The sequence below is a fragment of the Brassica napus genome, chromosome C8 (genome assembly GCF_020379485.1).
Source record: "Brassica napus cultivar Da-Ae chromosome C8, Da-Ae, whole genome shotgun sequence".
NCBI classification, from domain to species: domain Eukaryota; kingdom Viridiplantae; phylum Streptophyta; class Magnoliopsida; order Brassicales; family Brassicaceae; genus Brassica; species Brassica napus.
This window is the reverse complement of record NC_063451.1, coordinates 26205631-26230984: the sequence shown is the minus strand read 5'-3', so window position 1 is coordinate 26230984 and position 25354 is coordinate 26205631. Positions and strand designations below refer to the sequence as shown.

Below are 25354 nucleotides of genomic sequence, written 5' to 3'. Positions count from 1 at the left end.
TGAGGATTGGTGTAGCAAGAAACGGCCCGTGGATTTTGTCTGGTGATTTCAACGAGTTAGTTGACCTGCAAGAAAAGCTGGGAGGCAACAAGAGGACAGTTGAGGATAGTAAAGACTTTATCCAAATGCTGAAGGCCTGTGGAGTGTGGGAAATAAAACATATTGGCTATCAATTCTCATGGTATGGTCAAAGGAACAATGAGCTAGTCCAATGTCGGCTGGACATGTCAGTTGCAAATTAAGAGTGGATGAAAATGTTTGGCAGTGCCTCTGCAACTTATCTACATCGTGTTAGCTCAGACCACAGCCCTCTTATCACTTGTGCGATCGAGAATCATAATAAAGTCTAGTCCTCCTTCAAATACGACTAGAGGCTTATTGCCAAAGAAGAGTTTAAAGAGGAAATAGCCTCTAAATGGAGGGAAGCTAGAAAAGGATAAAGATCAACGGTCATGGACCTGATTAAGGATTGTCGCAAATCAATCTCACAGTGAAAAAAGAGGAACATACCAAACTCGGCGATACGCATTAGAGAGCTCCATCATCTGATTGATATGGTAACCAGAAGCAGTCCCCTCAACCTTGAAGAGCTGCATAGGCTAAAGAGTGAGTTGAACCGAGAGTACAAAAATGAGGAAGCCTACTGAAGATTGAAGAGTAGAGTCCTATAACTGCGGAATGGGGATAGAAACACCAGATTCTACCATGCTGCCACGAAAAATAGAAGAGCAAGTAATAGAATGCAAAAGCTTATTGATGAACAAAGAAGAGTGTGGCTGGTTCAAAAGGATCTGGGACGAGTGGCAGAGGAGTATTTCAAGAGATTATTCTCCTCAGAAGATGTGGGAGTGACAATAGAGGATGCTGAGATAAGTTTGGACTCCTTTCCAAAGATCTTGCATGAGCAAAATGAAGCACTCGTAGCACCGGTCTCTCGGGAAGAACTCTACAAAGCTGTCATGGACATAAACCTGCACAAGTGCCCTGGGCCAGACGGTATGAGCGGTTTCTTCTATCATCAGTTCTGGGACGTGATTGGAGAGGATGTATATCGTATGGTGGATCTATTCTTTCGCACTGGAGAGTTAGAAGCGGAGATCAACAAGAAAAATATTTGTCTTATACCAAAGAAAGTGAGTGCCAATGAAATGAAAGATTTCCGCCCAATCAACCTGAGCAACGTGGTCTACAAAATCATCGCAAAGATCATGGCTAAGCGTCTGCGGAAAGTCCTACCAGGATTAATCTTGGAATCACAGGCTGCTTTTGTTCATGACAGAATCATTCATGATAACATTCTTCTCGCACGTGAGATGTTGCACGCTCTTCGGTCCTCCAACAAAATTTCAGAAGATTTCATTGCCCTCAAGACGGATATCTCCAAGGCCTTTGATAGAGTGGAATGGACGTTTCTAGAGCGAGCTCTCAAGTCTCTTGGATTTGCACCAGCATGGATAAGCTTGATAATGACGTGTGTCTCCTCTGTCACTTATCAAGTTCTTATTAATGGCCAAGCTTATGGAAGCATAAAACCCACAAGGGGGATTAGACAAGGAGATCCTTTGTCTCTCTATCTCTTCATCATATGTACAGAGCTGCTTGTGAAGATGTTGAAGAAGGCGGAAGCTGAAAAAAAGATTACAGGACTTCAAGTAGCTCGAAAAGCTCCCCATGTCTCACATTTGTTTTTTTGCAGATGACAATATGTTTTACTGTAAGAAGAGTGATGAAGAGATCGATCATTTGGTAGCTATTCTGCGAAAGTACAGCTTGGCTACGGGGCAGAGAATTAATTACCAGAAATCCAACGTTTATTTTGGCAAGAACATACCAGAGGAGAGGAGACTACAAATCAAAGCCAAAACAAACATCTCCCAAGATGGAGGAAGCAGTATTTACTTAGGCCTACCAGAATCATTTGGACCATCTAAGGTCAACACTCTTTTCTTCATCAAGGATTTAGTGCAGAGCAAAGTGTTTGGGTGGCAAAATAAGTTCTTGTCTCCTGCCGGAAGGAAGTGCTGCTTAAAGCAGTTGCTATGGCACAACCAAACTTCTCAATGTCTTGCTTCTTACTGCCCAAGACTACCTATCAGCAAATTGAAACAGTGATGGCTGAATTCTAGTGGAGAAACTCTGGTGAATCCAAAGAAATGCATTGGAAGAGCTGGCAGCACTTGTGTAAACCGAAAAGCGAGGAAGGTTTGGGTTTTAAGGAGCTTGAAGCTTTCAATCTGGCTATGTTAGGAAAGCAAGTATGGAGAATGCTTACTAAATCGGAGACGCTGGTACAAAGGTCTTCAAAGCTAGATACTTTAAGAAAACCACCATACTAAACGCTGATCTTGGGTCCAGACCATCCTACGCTTGGAGAAGCCTCCATGCAGCCCTGAGGTTAATCAAGAAGGGTGCGAGAGTGGTCATTGGGAACGGCGACAACACGCTTGGGAGGATCCTTGGCTTGCTGACAATCCCGCTAGGCCCCTCTTATCCTCAAGATGGATCCCTTCACAGCAGAGACCTCAGCTGGCTAATTGTACTAAAACCAGCGACCTTATGCTTCAGGATAGAAGAAAGTGGAATGAAGATCTTATAAGAGAAGTGCTGAGTGAGGAAGACTGGAGGGAGATCCAGAAAATTAGACCCGGAGGACCAGCCTGCAAGGACTCCTACTGTTGGGACTTTACACGCTCGGGACACTACACGGTGAACTCTGGTTACTGGGTAGCAGCAAACCTTTTAAAAGCAAAGGAAGTTGAAGAAATACTTCAGCCAAGCCTAGATGGTCTGTTCCAGGCGGTTTGGAAGGCAGATACCAGTCCCAAAATTCACCACTTTATGTGGAGGAGCCTTAGCGACGCGTTATCACTGGGAGGAGTGATGAAACATCGACACTTAACACGAGATGGCTCGTGTCCTAGATGTCAGGCGGATGATGAATCAATAAACCACATCCTCTTCAATTATCATTATGCTAGGATTGTGTGGGCTCTGTCTTCTATTCCAGTGCCACCAGGAGGAGAATGGTCTGATTCCTATTTTGAAAATGTTGATAGGCTGCTTAGTATGGCTTCCGCAAATCTGCAGATCAACAATAACAGAAGAATATGACCATGGTTATTGTGGAGGCTATGGAAGAGTAGAAATGCTTTTTGTTTTCAAGGAATTGATTATTAGGCGATGAGCCTGGTGATTAAAGCACATGAGGACATGGAGGAATGGAACAGTCGGGAGGATCAAGAGGCTAAACCTATCAACGCAGGTCCTGGTGTGAAAGAGGTCGGAAAATGGCAAGCACCACCGTAAGACTGGTTGAAATGCAACAGTGATGGAGTTTGGGAAACATCAAATGAACACTGTGGTCTTGAGTGGGTACTAAGGGATCATAACAGGTCTGTGTTATGGATGGGAGCGAGAAGGTTAACTCGATTGAGATCACCTATTGAGGCGGAGGCTGAAGCACTTAGGTGGGCCATCATTTCCTTGGTGCGTCTCAACTACGAGAACATCATTTTCGAATCAGACTGCAAAGAGTTGATACATGCCCTGCAGGAAAAAAATTATCGCCCCAGCATACGAGCTTATACAGATGATATTCACCATATGCTGGACAAGATAAGGGCTCATCGAGTGATCTTTAAGAGTAAACAAACAAATAAAGTTGCAGATAGAGTAGCAAAGGAGGCATTCACATATGGGAGTAACTCCTCCGTTTTGTTTTCTATTATGCCATCTTGGATCAAATCTTATGTTGAGGCTGATAAGCGTATTATGTAATCAAACCTTGGTTTAATAATTAATATGAATGTTGAGTATATAAAAAAAAAAAAAAATATATATATATATATATATATATATATATATATATATATGGTATAGGCCTTTTACAAGTAAATAACATTATAGCTCCGTGGCCTGGGCCCATCCTTAATCTGTTCGTAACAGACGTAAAAACATTTAGGGTCCATCACGAATAAAATCTTAATTTCGAGGACTATTTTGTAAGTTTAGTTTACCCTATCAAAAAAACCACACACAGTCTCTTTCTCTCGCTCATCTCCGCCACCGGGAAACAAGTACCACGTCGTCAGGGTTTCACGGCGGAGAGTATCAGTACCTGATCGGAGAAGCGTCATCATCTCCTAAGTAGATTATTCAATGGCAACCAGTCAGTACACTTTCCCTTCTTCACGTGCATATATTTATCGCATCTGTATTTGACGATTTCTCTCAATCTCGTACTCTCTCCGCAGTGGCTAGGTCGTTTCTGCAGGCGATATCTAAGGACGAGGCGGTGGCTCCTCCGCTCAGAGTTGTTCAGATCGAAGGACTGGTAATGCCATCCTCATCCTCATACTCATCTCTCCTATTGCGAATTTTAGATTGCTGAGGGTTTTGGTATGTGTGTATATATGATAGGCTGTGTTAAAGATAATCAAACATTGCAAGGAGTTTGCTCCAACGCTCGTCACAGGGCAGCTTCTTGGACTTGATGTTGGTAGTGTGCTTGAAGTCACCAATTGTTTTCCTTTTCCAGTAAGTTTGAAGAATGCACATTGTGATATGAAGGTTATAGCTTGTCGAGTCTCTGATTTGATTTTATGAGACTAGGTGAGAGATGACGATGAAGAGATTGAAGCTGATGGTGCTAACTATCAGCTTGAGATGATGAGGTGTTTGAGGGAGGTTAATGTTGACAACAACACTGTTGGCTGGTAGGTTTCATTGTGAAGTTTTTCTGATTTGTTTTTGTGTGGAATAATAATAAGATTTGTATAATTTTTGTTCAGGTATCAATCCACAGTACTTGGATCTTATCAGACTGTAGAACTGATTGAGACCTTCATGAACTACCCAGGTACACTCCAGACTCCTTTTGGTCAATTACTTGATTGGAAACTGAGTCATTAGAAATATTTGCTGAATTTTTGTTTGCAATTCTGTTACAAATCCCTCTGTAAGATCATGAAATGAGCTTTTAGAAATGATTTCTTCTGCATCTACAGGAGAACATCAAGAGGTGTGTGTGTATTATATACGATCCCTCTAAAGCTGACTTAGGCGCCTTAGCTTTGAAGGCTTTGAAGCTTTCTGATTCCTTTATGGAGTTGTACAGGGGGGGAAACTTTACAGGCGAGAAGTATGTATCCTGATCTATTAGTAACTTAGGTTTTATGAGCCAAGTGAGATTATTGTAATCACTTTGTTTTAACAGGTTGAGAGAGAAAAATTTCTCCTGGATGGATATTTTTGAGGAAATACCTGTAAGTCCTTAGGGCATTTCTCTTCTATGTTGACGTCTTACTAACTATTCTTATAAATAACTATGTTAGAACTATTAGCGAATCATAGCTTACTTTGGAAAAATGGTTTGGTTTAATTGTCGATTACTTTGTTCTGACAGATCAAAGTTTCAAACTCTGCGCTCGTCAGTGCCTTTATGACCGAACTGGAGACTGATGCACCTGTCTCACAGGTACGACGTTTGTATTTGGATTGAGATTATCACTTTCTGTCAGTGTTCCAAGTTTTGGCCCTTAATTCTTTGAGATTTTCTCTTTTCTAGGGTGATTATGATCGTCTGCACTCATCAACAACTCCTTTCCTTGAGAACAATATGGAGTTTTTGATTAAATGCATGGATGATTTATCTATGGAACAGCAAAAGGTATCTTATTGCGATATCCTATTTATTCTTCGCTGTTGTTCAGTCCTCACCCTCAGAACTATCTTTAATGTAATATCTTATTTTATTTTTACAGTTTCAATATTACTACCGGAACCTGTCTCGTCAGCAAGCGCAACAACAAGCCTGGCTCCAAAAGAGAAGGTAGGTCACTTTGATGATCGGGTTCTGGTTCGATTTGTTCTGCTTACTCGTTTTTATACTGGATGGTGATACAGTTTTAATCACATGTGTTAGTGTCAAGAGTAGTGAATGACCTGTATATAACATTTGTCTTGGGCTTTTGCTTCTCTTGTTAATGTGCCAAGTAAATAACTGAGATGTTTGGTTGATAGGACGGAGAACATGGCTCGCAAATCAGCTGGAGAAGAGCCTTTACCGGAGGAGGATCCTTCAAACCCAATATTTAAGCCGATCCCTGAACCATCGAGGCTAGAGAGCTTCCTCATCACAAACCAAGTCTCAAACTTCTGTGGCCAAATCAACGGGTATGTTCCCTTGTTAACGCTTTACAACCATTTCAAGCTTTGTAAGAGACTGAAAACGAGTCGACCCATTGCTTGCAGAGTGGCTGGCCAGAACTTCAGCAGGCTCTACCTCACCAAGGCTTTGCACGATAATTGAGTACAATACTACTACCCAAGTTCTTTTTTTTTTAGTCGAGAAAGTGAAATATTTGGTGATAGAACGGATCCTGTATTTTTTTTTCCTGGAAGTTTTTTTCTTGTGAAATTAAAAAAATACTAGCCATATGAAAACATCATTCAACTCGTATGCATGGCTAATTGAGATGTTGAAAGATTTACTTGGAATCGAACTTCTGATTGGTACATATTTGTTTCTTAAAAAATAAAAAAAAGATACTATAGAACACACAAAACAGCAAGAAACGCATTAATATAAACTATTGTCTGATAAGCTGAAGATTCAGGATTTATTTTGACAAAGATTACACATAAAAACCAACACAATAATTAACACTGTTTAGAATATTTAGCTAAACCTTTTTGTGTGTATTATAAATGCCACTCAGATGTTATGGGGACTCTAATGACCACCACCACTAATAGAAGAAAATTTCATCTTTTGATGCTGGTTACAATGGAATAGTGAGCACTTTATTTTTAACAGATATGCAAAGATCTTGAATCAAATCTAGATTGATATGTAGAATCTAGATACTGATGCCTATATATCTCTAAAGCTACAAGGTCATTGGTCTATACTATTTTTTCTACTTATAGAAGTTTTACACTTCTATAAAAGCAAACAATTATATAAAAAAGAAAACCCATAAACCCAAAAGTGTTATAAATTGGGTTGAAAGAGAGTTTTAATTAACTTGTCTATTTTTTCATCACCAATAAAGCAAAGATAAATAAAATAAAAAGGCAGCAAAGGCATATATGAATACAACAAAACCAAAGTGCTGCACAAACAGAACCAAACAAGAACCAACACTTTGCTCCTACTTACTACTAAACTAAACTCCTCTCTCTCTCTCTCTCTCTCTCTCTCCTCGACTTTCTTCCATCGGGGTTCGCAATTTGCTGCGCCACTCTCTTAGCTTCTTTGCACATCGCTTCTTCTAATCTTCGTTCCTGCTGCTCGCCGGAGCATCTTGTGTCGTTTCCCAAAACCTAGTTGCACTCTTGTCGGTTGCATCTCAGATTGTGACACAACCGGTGCAGATCAGGGCTCTTATTGAGAATATCTATACCTTCCAGAGTGCTCTATCAACTCCAAGGTGAATTAACTCATCTCATGCTCCTCCAGCTGTTTTCCTTTTCAGGGCTTACTTTATCACTCTTGGTTTTCGTTTGCTTGAGTTTTGAAATGGCTAAAGTCCGACATCTTTGGGGGCATCCTTGTAGGTCGTAGCTCGAAGCAGTTTCAATAAAATATCCCTCTCTTAAGGATTATTTCAATGGAGAATCACTCTTTGCCGCCAAGCACTAGCACCACGTCCCTTGTGTTTCCATCTTTAGTGGCTGGAGGAGTCAAACCTGAAGCTGCTTTGGTCATGGATTGGTCAGTTGAGGAGCAGTATGTATTAGAGAACGGCCTTGCAAAGTAGGTATCCTCTTCTCCAACGTTTTGTGTGTTTGGATATTTTCCTTCCATTTGCTATTTCTTTAATCTTCAAATGCAATGTTTATTGTAAAGTCTTTACCTTTTTCGTACTATGATCCAAATTTTTCAAAACAATTTGAGAAGTTGTTTTATGATAAGTAGTGGGCACGTTATATTCTTCTCAATGATGGACTATTAAAAGTATGTTCCTTTGGAAATATAAAGTATTGCCTTTGTACTTCCATGTAATGTAAAACAAATACATACTTGTTATACTCATTAGCCATGTAGGTTACATGTCTAGAGTCTGTAGGTTGTTGCTTTGTTGGTTTTCATGCATGACATCTTTATTTTTTTCCGTTTGTAGGTTGAAAGATGAACCCAAGATCTCAAAGTATGTAAAGATCGCTGCAGCTCTACCAGATAAAACTGTAAGGGATGTAGCACTGAGGTGCAGATGGATGGCGGTAAGCTTCCTAATGCTCTCATGGTTTTGGTTATGTTTCCTTGAGCTGTGTGCATCTTCTTGTTGTTCAATGTGCTTTTTTGCTTATGTGAAGTAGAATTTATCACTGTAAGAGTCTAGACTTCTACCAAGGATAATTTTTACTGCTATAGAACTACTTTGCAGTTTCTAGTATTCTTTTTTTCTCAAATGGGATTTGGTTGTCAACTTGTCATGGAAGTAGTGATCCGAGGGATATTTCTATCACTGTTGTAAAAAAGCATATGCTGAATATGATTGAATCAGCACGATGATGCAACTTTGCATATGTGCTTTGCGGTAAAGATAAAGTCCTAGCAAAAAAAGCTATAGGTTTTATTGATGAAAAGACACCCTGCCATGCCATGTCCTAAAGATTGTGTAAAAGATGAGCAAAAAAAGAGAAATGACAAGTTTTGCTGACGCTATAGACCTGTCTTTATATTAGCTTTGGAGTCCATGATTGTGAAAGGGAATTGTTGGAAAAGGTAATAATAGGCCTAAAGTTTTTTGAAAAAATGATTTCTGAAAAGATATTGCTTTATGGGTGATGGCAGGGATCCCTATACTTTTTGGAGCCTAGGAAATTTCATGTTGGCATCTTTGATTAGAAGTTATTTAAAATTATTATTTTGCCCAATACATATGGCTGCATCATTCTACTAAATGTTTGCATAATAAAGTGAAACAAAATGAGTTGATAAAATATAATGTTTTGTCATCATTATATGGCCATCTCCGTCATGCATCTGTCCTGTGAGTCTTCAGTCATATGTTTGATGCAAGCAAACAATAAGTTTCTCTCCTCCTTTTTCTTCTATTCATTAGTGCTTGTTTGCCTTTTTTTAATCTTTTCATTAGATATATATCATTAATCTAAACGTGTTGGCTTAAGACGGGCATATCTATTCTCACAGAGAAAACGGAGAAAAAGAGAGGAAAACAGTGCTGGGAAGAACATTAGCAATAGAAAGGTATGCTTGCCCACCTAAACCTTTCATGTGTCTAATTTACTATCTAATAACTTTTTAGCATCAGTATCTAAAGTGTTTGGATGTTTATATTGGGATAAAGTCTATTATGTATTGTTTGGTTTGATATGTGTTTGGTTTGCTTTTGTTTTAACTTTGTTTTAAAAAAAAACCATGTGCTTCTTTATGGTAAGGTGGTGGATACATCCCCAGAACTGAACATGCTAGCCAATTTGCCACAACAAAATGCTTTATATGCCAACTACCACAGTACACACATGCCTTTTGAAGGTTTAGTGCTCTTCTCCTGTGTGTTTGTGGTCTTAAATAGAAAAAGATCAGTATTATTAGTTGGTTACCTTTATTGTACTCTTCGTCTCAGATATAAGCGATGCAGTATTGGATCTTGTACAGCAAAACGCTCAAGCTTTTAGTCAAATTTCATACAACCTCTCTGCATTCAAGGTAATTTAGAGAAGATTGATCCTGTTTAGTCACGTTTCCTTGTTGTCCCTTTGTAATGGAACTCACACACATATCTTAACTTTGTGTATACAGCTGCAGGATAACATCAGTCTCCTTTATCAGGCAAGAAATAACATCAGCGCCATTCTCAATGAGTATGTGCATCTAATATAAGTAAACATCAGTTTTCACAATTGAGACGTGTCATTGCCAATGACTCTTTCTTTCTGCGTGCAGCATGAAGGAGATGCCTGGTATCATGAGTCGGATGCCGCCTCTACCTGTTTCAATTAACGATGATCTTGCAAGCCGTTTATTGCCGAGTACAACACAGGTAAAACAAATGAGTCGAAATGAGTCAAAACCAGGAATCTTTAGTGTCCTTTAGTTTAACACTCTCAGCATTTCTCTTGATGTTGTGGATTCTTTTTACTTGTCTCGCAGCCAATATCGTACACCATGCAACCAAACATCCACATGAAGCAAGAGCCGAGAAGTTGATTGAGGAAAAATGGATTTTGACCAATGCTATAAAGAAAATAGCACAAGTACTTGGTTAAGTGGCAATGTTTCCGTGATGATCGACATGACATAGACACACAAGGGTTTATCAACTGCAGACACTGCTCCAGAACAAAGACGAGATCTGACACTCGGCACTGGTAGAACAGTTGAGCTCTCGGGTAGTTTGACTGAGAAGACTGAACTACAAGCAAAGGTAAAAAAAACTCTTTGGCCTTCAGTAGAAACATATGATTCCTTTGAAAGTCATAACAGAGTTCCGGCATGGGTTGATGGAGCGCTGATGTAATCTTGTTGATGCTTAAATTAGTATAGTGAACATTAAGTTCTTTTGAGTTCTTGAAAGGCTGCTTTTGTGTAATACACATAAATAGTCCTTGCCTTGTTGCACTCAATATGAGACCTTCGGTCCTAAAGAGAGACTTCCTTAAAAAAAGTTTTTATATTCCCGAATCTGTATTTTATATTGGACCGGGTCTGCTATTTAACCTCACAATCTCAGTATGGTGGCCGGGTCTCATCTGGGCCACCTTGTTTTACTTTGGTATCCTAAACTCTTAAAAAATTATTTAATCCACTAAAAACAAGTCAAACCTACGATTTATTTACATTTAATTACACTAACCAAATAAAAAGAGATTAAACGCAAAACGCTCATCACCAACAATTTAAAAAAAAAAACAAAAACTTCATGCAGAAAACTTCTTCGGTTGATTTTTTCTCAGCTAAACTGAACATATTTAAATAAAATAAATGGCGGGCCGCGACACTTTGCAGCTACATGTTTGTGGCTGTCGTGGTATCTGTCGCCGTATTAATCTTTATTTTCTTCGGTCAAGTTGCAGAGGCATCACGTATGATGAACTTGTGTTCTCACACGGCATATCCATCTCTCTGCCAACCTTTGGTGAAGCGCATCACGAATCCAAGCCGAGCCACACACCGAACCATCCAAGCCTTGGAGTCTAAGACCAAGCTGGCTCTAGCTGATGCGGCTTGTGAAGGATGTAGATTGATCGTTTTGAGCTAGTCAGATTAACCTAGTCTAGTACACAAGGGATTTAACGAGTTCCTGGCCTCGACCAGTACGTGTGGGATCTCTTGCCAACAAACTTCACTAGAATCAAATAGGAGTTTACAAGCACTAATAGATCTCTCTGTCTGCTATGTCTCAATCTCAGGTGTTCAAGCACAACCTCAAGATAGAGCTGCAGCCAACAACAACAAGAAATAAAACGTAAGAGAACCCTAGGAGCTACAACATGTATTTATATGACTTGCTCCTTCGACTTGTTCTCTACGTTTGCGAGTGGGCCTTTATGCACCGAAGCCCATCACTCTATTCTGTTGCTTGTGATCTGTTGCTTGTAGCAGGCTGGATAGTATGGGTTTGGGCCGAGTCACTTAGCTCACAATCTCCACTTTGACTCACCAAACCCTGACGGGAAAGACGCCATGGCAGCTCCTTTCTCTATCGCAATCTTCAAACAGCCTCCGACACCTTCGTTCCTCGGCTTTTGTCGATCGTTCCTATCCAGATCAACCGGAGAACCAGCTTCGTTCCCCTGATCAATTACCGTCGATCTCCCTCCTTCTTCTATGTGCTCTAGTGAAGCTCCGAACATCCGCCTCCAATGGCGTGTGCTCATCTTTTCATCAATTAACTTTTCGTTTAGCCACTCCGTATAGAATCTGCTTCCAATCACAGGTACAATCAGTTTCAGAACCTTATTGCGCATTTCGATCTGCACAACTGAATTTCTAGCTTTTTATTCTTTTATGCGTAGATCCAAAATTGAGTCCAAACATCAAGAAGTAGCTTCTCGTCTCTTCTATACGACCGCTCAACTCAAGTCGTAAAATCTCCAGAGCTTTGTTCAATGGTGTCTTCTTCAGTCGAGTCTGAGAAACAACCCGGTCCTTGAACCATATCTGTCTACAACTCCAATTGATTCGTGTAAGACACCGTGTCTTACCTTTATTTAACTTTTGCTGTGTGTTCTGCATTAACACAAGTTCCTCTTTCTTTAGAATTCATCAAGAGAACCTCTCAGCCAAGTCAATCTCCAGTGACTAAGCTCCAAGCTTCTGATAATCCGACAGGTAAAGCATTCCTGCTAGATATATTACCCGTCTTCCTTTCCTTAGATTCCATCCGAGAACCCTGTAACTGTGATAGGTCCAACCTTCACTTACTTATTCTCTTGACTGCATAACCATGAATATTTCCACTAGAGTAGCAAATTCCGGTTAAGAAACTTCGTACATTGTGTAGATGTTTTTTTTTTTTCACCGTACTGTCTCTGAATCTTGTTGATTAGTTCTAGCTTGTCTTCTCAAAAAAAACGTCACGAACTAACTCAAACTCTTCTATCCCTTTTGTTGTATTCAAACTGCTTCCTTGTTCAGTTACGGCCACATAACCAATGAGCCTCAACCACTGACCAAACACTTCAAGATAACAACTTTCCAAACAGATTTATTACTTGATTCCGTTCTCCTTCGATCAATAAATTGATCTGACGATTTCCATCTTCTGTCCTTATCTGCGAGGTTCTCAAACGTCATCAAAACGGAACCTGCAAGGACCACTATCTCCTTAGGCGATTTTCAGAAGCTCCAGGCATTCCCGGAACTTATTACCTGGTAAACTTTTTGTCAAAAAATCTGCTGGATTCTTAGATGTATGTATCTTTTCAGCAACAACATCTCCTTGAGCAATTACATCTCGTATGAAATGCAATCGAGTGTCTATATGCTTGGTCCTTTCATGGAAACCTCCATTTTTGGCCAAGTGTATAGCGCTCTGCGAATCACAAAACACTTTAACATTCTCTTGCTGATACCCCAAATCACCGCAAAATCCTTTCAACCATATAGCTTCCTTAACAGCCTCTGTCAAAGCCATATATTCTGATTATGTAGTAGATAAAGCAACTATATGTTGAAGCCCTGATCTCCAGCTTATAGCATTTCCTCCACTTGAAAAACATATCCAGTGACCGATCTTCTCCTATCTAGATCCCTCGCATAGTCAGCATCACAAAAGCTCTCCACTCTGAAGTTAGAGTTCTTAGTAAAATTTAGGCAAAAACTCGACGTTCCTGCTAGATATTTCATAATCCATTTAACAGCTTCCCAGTGGATTCTTCTTGGATTACCCATATATCTACTGACTAAACCCACTGCATATCCCAAGTCGGGCCATGATCCCACCATTGCATACATTAGAGAACCGACTGCGCTTGCATGTGGAATCTCGCTCAACAATTCTTTTTCTGTTCTTAGCTCTTCTTCATTTAGACTTCGTAGCTTATATTGAGCTCCAATTGGTGTGACCACTGCTTTGGCTTCAGACATGTTAAACGTTCTTAGAACTTGTTCCAAGTACTTCTCTGACATAGCTTTACCCATCCGTTCTTTCTATCTCGGATAATATCCATCCCAAGAATTCTACTTGCAGCTCCCAAATCTTTCATCTCAAAACGATTTTTCAGATTCTCTTTCAGCTCTTTGATCTTACATAAATCCTTTGAAGCAATTAGCATATCATCCACGTAGATAAGCAAGTAGATCATATGTGAAACCTCTGATCCTTTTATGTAGACGCATGGGTCATATAAGCTTCTGCGAAAATCTTGAGTCTTCATAAATTCATCAAATTTCTTGTTCCACTGTCTCGGGGATTGTTTTAGTCCATATAAAGCCTTCTTTAACAGACACACTTTCCTTTCCTTCCCCTTCTCCACGAATCCCTCTGGCTGGTTCATGAAAAATTATTCCTCTAACTCTCCGTTCAAGAAGGCAGTCTTAACGTCAAGCTGTTCAAGCTCAAAATCTTCATTTGCTACCAATGAAAGCATGATCCTAATCGAAACATGTTTCACTACTGGTGCAAAAACCTCTGTGTAATCAATACCTTCAACTTGCGAGAAACCCTGAGCAACAAGTCTAGCTTTAAATCTAGGTTCCTCCACGCCTGGTATTCCTTCTTTGAACTTGAAAACCCACTTGCATCCAATGATCTTTTTCTTTTCTGGCTTCTCAACGGTTTGCCATGTACCAGTCTTATCAAGAGAACTCATTTCCTCTTCCATAGCTTTCAGCCACTACTTCCAGTACTTCGACCTCTTAGCCTCTTCAATTGTCTTAGGCTCGTCAATATCTAGGTCTTCCGCTGCGGCTAAAGCATACACGACCAAATCATAGTCATCAAACTTTGATGGTAGTTTGATCTCCCTTCGAACCCTGTCTCTGGCCAGAACATAGTTTTCCAGGTCAACTTGTTCTTCCTGAGTTTCTGAAGCTTCGTTTTCTTTAGGTTTAGAGTCTGACTTGGCTTCAATATCAGAAGTTACTCCACTTTGAGCTGGATTCCCTACACTCGTAATCCTTCCTGGAGGTCCTTGAATTAATTCTGGATTGAATGTAACTCGTTTAACCTTCTTTCCTGGAGCTTCTTCATCTTGTTCTCTACTTTCTTGAACTGTATCTTTCAAGTCTCTGAACAATTCGTCCTCATTAAATATCACATTCCGACTTATGGTACATCTTTCTTCTTCAGGCAACCAGATTCTAAAACCTTTAGTTCCTTGAGGAAATCCCACAAAGCTGCCTTTCACTGCTCTAGGGCTTGTCTTGCTTTGTCTCACGTGTACATAGGATGTACATCCGAATCTCTTCAGATTGCTCAAATCTGGTTTAACTCCTGGCCAAATTTCCTCAGGTAATCTGAAATTTACTGAGGAATTTGGCGATCTATTTATCAAATATACTGCAGTTGATGCAGCCTCAGCCCAAAAGCTTTCCTCCATTCCACTTTCAGACAACATGCACCTAAATTTTTCCATAATGGTTATGTTCATTCTCTCTGACACACCATTTTGTTGTGGTGTGTACGTGCATGTCTTATGTCGCTTAATGCCAGCTTCCTTGCATAGAGTGTCGAACTGTGAATTACAATACTCTAGTCCATTGTCAGTCCTTAAGTACTTAATACTTTTCTTAGTCTGATTTTCAACGCTTGCCTTCCATTCTTTAAACCTTTGAAAAGCACCATCCTTTGTCTTTAAGAAGAATATCCACATCTTTCGAGAATAGTCATCAATGAAGGTGATGAAGTACTGACAGCCTGCTAAGCTTGGTGTTACTGATGGTGATCCCCAAAGATCAAAGTGTATATACTCTAGTGTCTCCTTTGACGTGTGTTTTCCTTTTGGGAAGCTTAGTTTATGAGTTTTTCCAAAAACACAGTTCTCACAAAAACTCAGAGTCTGAATATCCTTCTTAGTTAAGTATCCTTCTTTTACCAACACGTCCATATTCTTCTGACTCATATGACCAAGTCTAGAGTGCCACACTTTCGTCAAATCAGTGTCGAGTTTAGCCACTACAACTTCTGACTTTGAAACTATTTCATCCAAGTAATACAAACCATCCTTGTATTTTCCAGCAAACACCTTCTGATATCCTTTATAAAACTGAATCATTCCATCCTTTCCTTCGTAATGACATCCAGCTTTATCCAAACACCCATATGAGATCAAGTTTTGACTCATAGATGGCATATACCTGAATTCTGAGAGAATAATCACTGAGCCGTCTGAATTCAGAACCTTGATCTTCCCCATGCCTTGAACATCACATTGAGTGTTGTTTCCCATAAACACCTTACCTCCCTTGAACTCTTCTAAGTCGAATAGTAGTTCTTTGTTTGGAGTAATGTGAAAGCTCACTCCTGAATCCAACACCCATTCATCTTTTACATGTTGAACGCTTGCAGTGAGTATCAACGGCTCCTTGAATTCTGTGACTACATTTGCAGAATCCTCCACCTTCAGGCCTTGGCGATCTGGGCAATCTCTCTTCCAGTGTCCATCTTTGCCACGTGAGAAACATCCCTTCTTCTTAAACTTTGATTGGGATTTCCTCTACTCTATGATCTGCCTTTTGCATAGCCACTGTTAGACCTCCTATCAGACCTTCCTCTTTGTCCTACGAATAGACCTTCAGATGCTGTCTTGGCCTTGTTTAACTGTCCTGCTTCCTTTAACTCAACTTCTTTAGAGTATGCAGATTCAGTTACTTCTTCAACAGTGATGGTGTCTTTTCCCTTTCCGTATTTCAGGGAGTGAGCCATCTGCTCATACGCCTTAGGCAGACTGTTAAGCAAGAAGATCGCTTGATCTTCTTCTGAGATATTAACCTGGACGCTTGCTAGGTCTGAGACTAGCTTCAAGAAAACGTCCATATTCTCATCTAAGCTCTTGCTTTCCTCCATCTTGAAACAATAGAATCTCTGCTTCATATAGATTTGGTTTGGCAAAGACTTGGTTTGATAGCTTCTCTCCAAAGCCTTCCACATGTCAAGAGCTGTCTTCTCCTTCATTACTTTCCTAAGAATCTTATCCCCAAGGCTCATAGTCAGGAGACTTCTCACCCTCCTGTTCTTCTCAGCAGCCTTTGGATCCGGCTTAGACTCTTTTTCATTACCCTTATCAGTAGATTCATCCTCCTCATCTTCAGCCTTAGTTGAATCTGATGTAGAAACCTCATCGTCAGTTAGAACCGAGTCAAGTTCCACAAACCAAAATCTCCTGTACCATCAAATTTTTCAACTACAAATTTTCCAGATACTGGTTCCATGTCTGACTTGTCTTGATCTTGTTTTATTTTAGGTAACAATTCAAGGACCTTCAGAACTCAGAACGTGCGATCCGGACTTCCTTACTTCTCGCAAAAAGATAAGTATCAAACTTGCATTCTCTCCTTCTGACTTGTCTAGTAACTGGAACTTTATCAAACCCTGTTTGTAGACTTCTGATATGCTCTTAACCAGCGCTCTGATACCACTTGTGAAGGATATAGATTGATCGTTTTGAGCTAGTCAGATTAACCTAGTCTAGTACACAAGGGATTTAACGAGTTCCTGGCCTCGACCAGTACGTGTGGGATCTCTTGCCCACAAACTTCACTAGAATCAAACAGGAGTTTACAAACACTAATAGATCTCTCTCTGCTATGTCTCAATCTCATGTGTTCAAGCACAACCTCAAGATAGAGCTGCAGCCAACAACAAGAAGAAATAAAACGTAAGAGAATCCTAGGAGCTACAACATGTATTTATATGACTTACTCCTTCGACTTGTTCTCTACGTTTGCGAGTGGGCCTTTGTGCACCGAAGCCCATCACTCTATTCTGTTGTTTTTGATCTGTTGCTTGTAGCGGGCTGGATAGTATGGGTTTGGGCCGAGTCACTTAGCTCACACGGCTAGGTTCAAAAACGGTAACCAAGCGATCGCTACGTGTTACGCGACGCTTAGTGACGTTATAATCTAGCTAGCGCGAGGAAAAGCATAAGGAAACGTGACGTAATGGCGTTGAATATGTTTTTAACTGCGGCTGTGTCTGATTATGGTGCATGTGTCGAAGGGTTTATTATGCGAACCAAGTTAATACGGTTCAGAATGTAGCGGTTGATTTGAGAAAAATTAGTAGTAATTGCTTGACGTTGCCTACTTTGATTTAGATGATTGAATTACAAATTACATTTATTCATTTTTTCTCAAAACAATAGAAAAAAAAAACTAATCGTTCAATTGATGTGATTGATAACCATTCTATTTCTTATTTTGATTACAAGTTGAGAGGTCATGCTCACGTTTGTAGTTCCAGTGAGACCGGACAAATCGATTGAATATCATGTTTATGGTTTAATTCTTTACTAGACTCTGATCAGCGCGGATTTGAATTTTCAGTTTTTAGTTATTTATTTAACAAAATAATGTATTTGTAATATTTGATGTATTATATTCACCAAGTAAATAATTTTTTTGGCATCTTAAACCATCTATTTACGATGAATATTCGATATCATATAAAAAATTGAACAAATTGACGTAATTAGAGAATGGTAGACGATATATAAAAATAATGGTTATTAATGTAAAATATGAAGAAATATTATATTATGACTTAGTATGACATAAAAGATTATAAATTAGTTATACATGTTTAAAGAAAATAAAATGATTTTTAAACTTCTATGAAAAATTTAACATATAAAAAAAGGCGATGAATTAATCATCAAATTGTAAATAATTTCATAATTTTATTAATAATAAATTAATTATAGTCTTTGTTTTTTGTCAAGATAATTATTAAATGTCCATAACATTAATATGTTAAAAGACCATATTATGAAAGCCCATATTGTAACCGTTTTTTTCCGGGAAGTGTAACAAAAAAAATTACATTTAACTCTTCGTTTTGTTTAAGTTTGTGTCGGTAAAAGATTAAAAAAAATCTCTCTATCTTTTTCAATGTTCAATTTGAAGCTTATTATGCGGAAATTATACGCAAATATAGGCAATTAGTTGGAATCTCTATATCTTTATATTTTTATAAATTTTAAATTTATTGTTTCCTCTTCTGCAAGCAAATCAATTACCGAAGTAATAGATCAATTGGTTGGAATCAAATCTATTCTTATAATTAGTGTAATTATGGTTACAGTTTCTATATTTAATAGGTACATTAAAGATACGACATTGAAGATATTCTGTTCTGATTAATAGAAGATATTGGATTTTGAGTTTGTATTTATTGATTTGTTTTTGTATAAAGCTTAGAAAATTAATTGGATGATTGGTTGGTTGATACATCCTATAAAGAAAACGAAAACTATAGGTGGTTTGGATATTGTACAACGATCGATGCATGATGTAAGTTGACTATATAAAACTTGAACATGATCATTTCAAACTAAAGTATAGGTAGGTTATATGCATTTGTTATATTATAGTTAATATATTTTAAATATTACATAAGTCAAGTTATTCACGTTTTCGTAAAAATAAAATTCAAGTTCATTATTGGGCCGTACTCGTACGTAATAAGCTACGTTAAATATGACGTATTTTTAGGTTCATTTAATGACACTAAGTTTAAATTTGATTAAGGAAAACTCATTAATTTAACTGGAAAAGACAAGCATTAAAATAGGTAGGTTTATTTAATGACATTAAGTTTAAATTTGATTAAGGAAAACTCATTAATTTAACTGGAAAATACAAGCATTAAAATAGGTAGTTTAATTTAATTCTCAGTGGCATGGAAGTGTAAATAAGTTAGAAAACTTAGGGGTATTTTTTAATGGGTACTTCTCTTTTAATAATAGAGATTAGTAACTTGCTTTATTTCGATTGAAAACTACTGGACCATGTAGACACACAATTTGGGTACTGTTATAAATCATGGAGTGGATTGTCATTAATCAGGCCCGGACCGAGACCGGTCCAATACCTAGAAGATGGAGAGACGGCCGAAGCCCTAAAGAGAGGAGAGAGAGAGCCGAATTTAGGAGAGAGAGAGAGACGGCCACAAAGCTTGGAGAAAAGGAAACCTTTTCCTTTTTCTAGTAGATGTAATCTTTCCATTATTATGTATTAGTATTTTTCCTAATCCTAGTGTGTTTAAGTTTTGGATACTTTCCATTTATCTTCATCTTATAATCCTTATTTAAAGGAACCCCCTTGATCATTAATAAGAACACACATAAATATTCAGTCTCTAAACACTCTATTTACAACACGTTATCAGCACGATAGACTCCAAAACACTGAGACAAAACCTAACCTAAAATCCGTCACACATAAACCCTAATCCAAGCGTAACTTAAAATCAATCTATCTCTCAAACCCCGAAGTACCAGACGATGAGCCACATACAAAATTGAAGCTCTTGACGAGAAGAATCTATCAGCGCAAACCGTTCGTCAATCCGATCTCAGACGCGCCCACACTCGCAGAAAAAATACGCGGCACCGTCTTGATCTTTTGGAACCCTAATCCCGAAGAACCCTAAATTGTTCTTGCTTGCGTTCCGGCTTGCAAACTCCGATTAAGCTCAGCTTCAGACGTTCCCTATCCGTGATCAACGTCCTCAGCCTCAGCTCAGCTTGCGTCCAGCTCAGACCAAATCCCCGACCAGACGCAACCGTCCGCGAGAAGAAACAAGCTCGCGATAGCTCTCGGCAATGCGACCCGATAGGAGCCGTCCCGCGTCCGTTCATCTCAGCTCGTCTCTGATCTTTGGTGGTCTGGTTCAGACCTGCAAAACAAAGGTAATCCTAATTATGAGAATATGAATCGAACCTGGTTGTTTTGTAAAGATTGAAACCCTAAAATCAGAACTCTAAAGATGAAAGCCATAGGAAAAATAGATCAAATCCTAAAGAGTAAATCGAAGCTCGAATAAGTCCGATCTCCTAAACCCTAATTCGAGATTGATCCAATTATCAATTTAAATCAAAGTCTTAATGATTTTGAATCTCAAATCAAATTCCCTTGATCAAAGATCAAAGTTTCGAAAACCCTAAAACCCTAAATTGGAAAATCGGTTTTAATTGTTTGATTTGAAACTTGATTGTTTTATTTGATCACCTAGAAAGATTGCTAGGATTGTTTAAACTCGAATCTGAATTGCTTGACTTGTTTAAACTAAAAAAAAACTTGATAAGCCCTTGATTATATCATCTCGTGGCCGTGTGGTCTTATTGCCTTCATACTCGAACTTGATCACTACTGATTGATTGCAATTGAACTTAGATCTAATTCCAGGGATGATGAATTGAACTAAAATAGCCGTGTGGCTCATCTTGGCCGTAAGGCATTGCTTGAATGTTTAAATGTTTAAATGTTTAAAAACACTTAATCTCGATTTATATTCCTAAAGGCTTTGAAACCTTAATCTTAAAATTGAATCCTACTAATGTTTAAACCGAAACCCTAGAATTGATTAAGATTATTTGCATACATATGAAACTGAATATTGATTGCATTCATACTGTTTAAAAGGAATCGACCAGCATGTAGTTTATAAAATCCTGAAACTGTTTGCATTAAGTAGAACTACATGGCCATGTGGCTTGATGATTGTTTCGCACCATGGTCGATTAGATTGCTTGATTTTCATAAATGCGTAAGACATGTTTGTGGCCGAGCTTTTCGTTTATCTTGCGGCCACATGATCACATTGTGAGACTTAATTTTGAATGATGATGTGATTCAGATGTCAAAAATCTCAAACAGAGACTATGCAGCCCTTAATCTCTCCGGAGATAACTACTTGCAGTGGGCGCTAGATACAAAGATCAGTCTAAGGTCAAAGGGACTTGGTGATACTATCATCAAGGGCAACAATGAGACCGATAAGAATCGGTACATGGCTATAAGTATTATACGCCATCACCTCATTGAATGTCTAAAAGATCAGTACATCACGATGGAAAATCCACTAGAACTTTGGGATGCTTTACAGCATAGATATGATCACCAGAAAACGGTGTTACTTCCAAATGCTAGAAACGACTGGAAGAATCTTAGATTCTTGGATTATAAGTCGGTGGATGAGTACAATTCAGTCTTATTTAAGACGGTCTCGATGCTGAGATTTTGTGGTGAAGTAGTAACCGAATAAGAGTTACTTGAGAAGACTTACTCTACATTCCATTCATCGAATGTGATACTGCAACAGCAGTACAAAATGAAAGGCTTCGCCACATATACTGATCTGATCTCGTACCTGCTTCTGGCCGAGGCAAACAATGAGCTCCTGATGAAGAACAGTGAAGCTAGACCTGTTGGAACAGCACCATTACCGGAAGCTAATGAGGTTGAAGAGAAAGAACCCAACGAGTGTAATTACGTCCAAAACAATAAGAGATCACACGGCAATGGCCGTGGTGGTTACAAGGGGCGTGGCAGCGACAATTACTCGAACAGCCGAGACAACTACTCGACCGGCCGGAAAAGAAACCACAATAACTGTGGTCGTGGTTCCAATTATGGCCGTGGCCGAGGTAGTTATGGCCGTGGTTGAGGCGGCATATCCAAACCGTCTTACTCGACCAAATCCGTTTGTCACAGATGTGGAATGGGAAACCATTGGGCCAAGAACTGTAGAACCCCTAAGAACTTATGTGAGCTCTACCAAGAAAGTCTAAAGAACAAGAACCCGGAGGCTCACATGGTTCACGATTCCGGATATGAGGCCGATAATGATTCTGACATTGCTAAAGATGAACATATGGACTTTGAGACTTCTGATTGTCTCAAGGACTAAATTTCGATACGACTTGTCTTATTGCTTTATGATTTGCTTTGATGTTTCACGATTTTATATATATATATATAATAAGAATTGATTTTGAATTCATTATCTTGTCTGATCTTACTTGAACATATGAATGTTTTAAAGAGTTGCCTAAAGGGCATAAAACCAAGTAAAGAAATCATGAATGGGTATAGTTAGCATAGTAAAAAAACTATGGCTAAGGCATTGCCTTAAAAGGCATTATACACATCCAAAAGAACATGTGACCCATTGAAGTTATATTGTATGGTTTCCAAGTAGAAACAATGGGTAAGGAAGGAAACGAGTTCCTTTAGACTTTAAGAAAAATAAAACACCTAAGACCTCATAAGTGGTTGAGACTATACCTATGATCTCTACTGATTTAAAACTATGCTATAAGATCAGTATGATAAGAGGCAAGAGAAGTGGTGACTATACTGATATATCCCACGAAATTTTACACTATATGGCATGATAGGATTAGCCATCATAAAGTCTAAACCTGATGCAAAGATTGAAAAGGCACAGAGTTATCCCGTAAAAGATCTCACGTTGTGAAACATGTACACAAAGGGAAACTCATTAGGCTTAATTGTCTCATGCACCACGACCTTATAGTATGGTCATGAGGGGGAGAGAGGATAAACCAATGATCAATACTACAAGTTCGTGTACCACTATGGTCTAAGACCATGTTATATGGCTCGGTCATTACTCGGCCATAAATGACCATTCCTCGGCCGTAGAGGCCATGATACAAATGGCCAAACCATAAAGGCCATTACTTGGCCATGTTATAAATGGCTCGGCCACAAAGGCCATAACCGGCCAAAGAGGCCATCACCTATAAAGATTCGGCCATGTAAGCCATTATCTATAAGACTAAGATTCTAAATTCTATAAGCTTGGAGACATTATGTTTTACATGTAAAGAATGATAATATGCATCAGGCCATATAAGTGAGCATAGATATTCCCATCTCATATTGAATAACGGGTCATAAAACCAGACATACACCATCTTAAGAGATTTTGAATAAACCACCACATACATACATGTGCCGTCTAAGATGGAACCTCAGAAGAGGATTGGGAATATATAAGAATAAGATCTTCTCCACGAATTCAAAGGACCGTGAGCCAAAACATGGGTGATTAAAATAGTGGCCAGGTACGGATTGCATGAAACAAATGAATCCGGATATTCAATATCATAAAGAGAAAGATTATAAGCTGGATAAAGAATGTTAAAAGTACGAATGGTTTTAACCATCATTGTCTTGGCAAAGATCCTCGGACTAGAGATTATGATTTAAGACGTCCAAAGAAAGATTATATAAAGCTAGCTAATTGAGAAGCTAATCGAAATGCCAGACACTGACCCGAGAAATGACTAACCAGCTTAGCACCAAATGAATGTCCTAGAAGAGACATAATCAAGTTGCTATAGAGTCTATAACGATAGACCAAGTGTTCCATAAGATAAAAGAATTTCGGATAGAAAAGAATGGTGCATAGAATACAGATCCGAGATTATAAGAGAAACCATACCAGACATTGAGAAAAGGCTGCGCAGCTACACATCTAAGGTACCAAACCATGTAGTCTTGGGACGCCAAGCTACTAGGTAATAAGGTCCTGGATAATAAGATCTCAATTTTATAGATCATGTTTGGAACATAATGGAACCACATGAAAGTGTCGACACACACACATATTTGTATAAAGATACATAAAGTTATAGCACTTGAACATAAAGAGATGAACGAGGATCATGAACCCACGAAAGAGTACTCATACAATCATAAAAGATCATAGAGATTAGAAAAGATAAAACGTGGAGGTTCAAAGTATCTAAAAGAGAGATGAGCGTATTGGCCATATACATATATAGAAATGCCATCTGATAAACCAGTGAAATAGATGGATCTTGTGAGAAGTAAAGAAACCGTGAGAGATGTACATGATGTAAAGGTGTTCATGTTTTCCTACTAACAGCATTCGATTATAGCTTGTTACACAAGGTACTCACAGAGATCAAAGGAACATATTATAAGGAGATGAACTCCTATGTGGTGGTTGCTGCTACAGATTTTCGAAATTGAAAATGGTCTGGTCTTAAGAATGAAATTAGATACAAATGATGTAGTAAGCAGCATATGGATCACTGGATAAGATGAAAGAACAGCTTCGTTCCTAAGTTGATTCATGGACTGAAACATAAAGCAGCTGCATATAGTATGTAAAAGAAATTGATCACGCATGATCATTAATCTTGGAGTTGTATAAAAGACAAACCAGTACAGTCCATATATTTGAAATTCCTTGTGATTATACTAAACCTAAAAGAGGTTAGTAGGCATAGAATAAATCTATGTGGGTGTCCGACCAAAAGCGTCCGGCCCCGGCCATTCAAACTAAAGATGTCCGACTCTTTCCGTCTAAAGGCGTCCGGCTCTTCAGCAAAGAACGTCTGGCTATTCTACTAGACGCGTCCGGCTTTTAAGACTAAAAGGCGTCTAGCCCTTCTTCTTGATCACGGGCTAGTAGAGACAAATGATCAACCGGATACAAATGTATTGTAGTCCATAAGCTTGTGAAAGCCAAGATTCATGACCTAATAATATATACTTAGCGTGTGATATGATCCACAGCAACTAAGGTCATGAGACGCCATCATTAAGATAGGAATGCAAAATGAATACGGCATTACCTAAGGCAAATAAATCGATGTCCACATCCATGAGAGTGTTCGGCCGCAGAGCCATAATAAGAGATTATAAACTCACAGCAATGATCATTGATCTTGAACACTCTTGAGACAAGTAGTGGACATGTATAGACGAGGTCTATGACCCAGATATGGATCGGCCAGATCGAGACATAGGTTCATGATAACCATGTCTAGTACATTGTCCATAAGTACTTATTTTGTCCGATTAAAGTAAAGAGTTAACAGTAGACGATCACGTCTAGACTATGGACACATGCAAACACGATTTGCAAACACCCAATAG

General features: G+C 38.8%; 4 protein-coding genes and 1 pseudogene across 6 annotated transcripts; all 5 read left to right on the top strand.

Moving 5' to 3' along the window:
• The first annotated feature begins 740 nt into the window (after positions 1-740).
• On the top strand, positions 741-3111 carry LOC106412974. The gene is made up of 4 exons (XM_022714207.1): positions 741-1587; positions 1697-1932; positions 2127-2288; positions 2356-3111. The coding sequence occupies exons 1-4, from the start codon at positions 741-743 to the stop codon at positions 3109-3111; spliced, it is 2001 nt and encodes a 666-aa protein (XP_022569928.1).
• A 69-nt stretch (positions 3112-3180) lies between these two features.
• LOC111212635 lies at positions 3181-3777 on the top strand. The gene is made up of 2 exons (XM_022714208.1): positions 3181-3302; positions 3393-3777. Exons 1-2 carry the CDS (start codon positions 3181-3183, stop codon positions 3775-3777), a joined length of 507 nt encoding a protein of 168 aa, XP_022569929.1.
• Positions 3778-3983: 206 nt separating this feature from the next.
• Positions 3984-6518, top strand: LOC106413826 (eukaryotic translation initiation factor 3 subunit H). Its single transcript, XM_013854568.3, has 12 exons — positions 3984-4168; positions 4254-4333; positions 4420-4536; positions 4612-4715; positions 4791-4854; positions 5004-5140; positions 5216-5264; positions 5405-5476; positions 5567-5668; positions 5763-5830; positions 6022-6174; positions 6253-6518. The coding sequence occupies exons 1-12, from the start codon at positions 4159-4161 to the stop codon at positions 6308-6310; spliced, it is 1014 nt and encodes a 337-aa protein (XP_013710022.1). The 5' UTR covers positions 3984-4158; the 3' UTR covers positions 6311-6518.
• A 247-nt stretch (positions 6519-6765) lies between these two features.
• LOC111208541 lies at positions 6766-17809 on the top strand. Of its 3 annotated transcripts, XR_007327792.1 has the most exons (15): positions 6766-7433; positions 7561-7759; positions 8127-8226; positions 9161-9217; positions 9409-9505; positions 9597-9679; positions 9773-9834; positions 9917-10013; positions 10124-10397; positions 11047-11286; positions 11383-11909; positions 11989-12158; positions 12233-12304; positions 16879-17292; positions 17427-17809. XR_007327792.1 is itself a non-coding variant. In XM_048766326.1 (9 exons), exons 2-9 carry the CDS (start codon positions 7614-7616, stop codon positions 10178-10180), a joined length of 699 nt encoding a protein of 232 aa, XP_048622283.1. In that variant the 5' UTR covers positions 6766-7433; positions 7561-7613; the 3' UTR covers positions 10181-10667. The 3 variants fall into 3 exon arrangements, 1 of the variants encoding a protein (XP_048622283.1); XR_007327791.1 differs by having other exon boundaries at positions 16879-17809; XM_048766326.1 differs by lacking the exons at positions 11047-11286; positions 11383-11909; positions 11989-12158; ... (1 more) ...; positions 16879-17292; positions 17427-17809 and having other exon boundaries at positions 10124-10667.
• Positions 17810-21272: 3463 nt separating this feature from the next.
• LOC106415112 lies at positions 21273-22393 on the top strand (annotated as a pseudogene).
• The last annotated feature ends 2961 nt before the right edge of the window (positions 22394-25354 follow it).

Excerpts from the sequence above, each read along its gene's own strand:
- LOC111212635 (XM_022714208.1), top strand. The coding sequence starts at position 3,181 with ATGAGCCTGGTGATTAAAGCACATGAGGACATGGAGGAATGGAACAGT. Across the intron at positions 3,303-3,392 it reads GGAAAATGGCAAGCACCACC|GTCTGTGTTATGGATGGGAG; the intron begins GTAAGACTGGTT and ends GGATCATAACAG.
- LOC106412974 (XM_022714207.1), top strand. The coding sequence starts at position 741 with ATGCAAAAGCTTATTGATGAACAAAGAAGAGTGTGGCTGGTTCAAAAG. Across the intron at positions 1,933-2,126 it reads AATCATTTGGACCATCTAAG|TGGAGAAACTCTGGTGAATC; the intron begins GTCAACACTCTT and ends GCTGAATTCTAG. Across the intron at positions 2,289-2,355 it reads TTACTAAATCGGAGACGCTG|ACCATCCTACGCTTGGAGAA; the intron begins GTACAAAGGTCT and ends TCTTGGGTCCAG.
- LOC111208541 (XM_048766326.1), top strand. The coding sequence starts at position 7,614 with ATGGAGAATCACTCTTTGCCGCCAAGCACTAGCACCACGTCCCTTGTG. Across the intron at positions 8,227-9,160 it reads TGAGGTGCAGATGGATGGCG|AGAAAACGGAGAAAAAGAGA; the intron begins GTAAGCTTCCTA and ends CTATTCTCACAG. Across the intron at positions 9,835-9,916 it reads ATCAGCGCCATTCTCAATGA|CATGAAGGAGATGCCTGGTA; the intron begins GTATGTGCATCT and ends TTCTGCGTGCAG.
- LOC106413826 (XM_013854568.3), top strand. Across the intron at positions 4,537-4,611 it reads CCAATTGTTTTCCTTTTCCA|GTGAGAGATGACGATGAAGA; the intron begins GTAAGTTTGAAG and ends TTATGAGACTAG. Across the intron at positions 5,669-5,762 it reads TATCTATGGAACAGCAAAAG|TTTCAATATTACTACCGGAA; the intron begins GTATCTTATTGC and ends TTATTTTTACAG.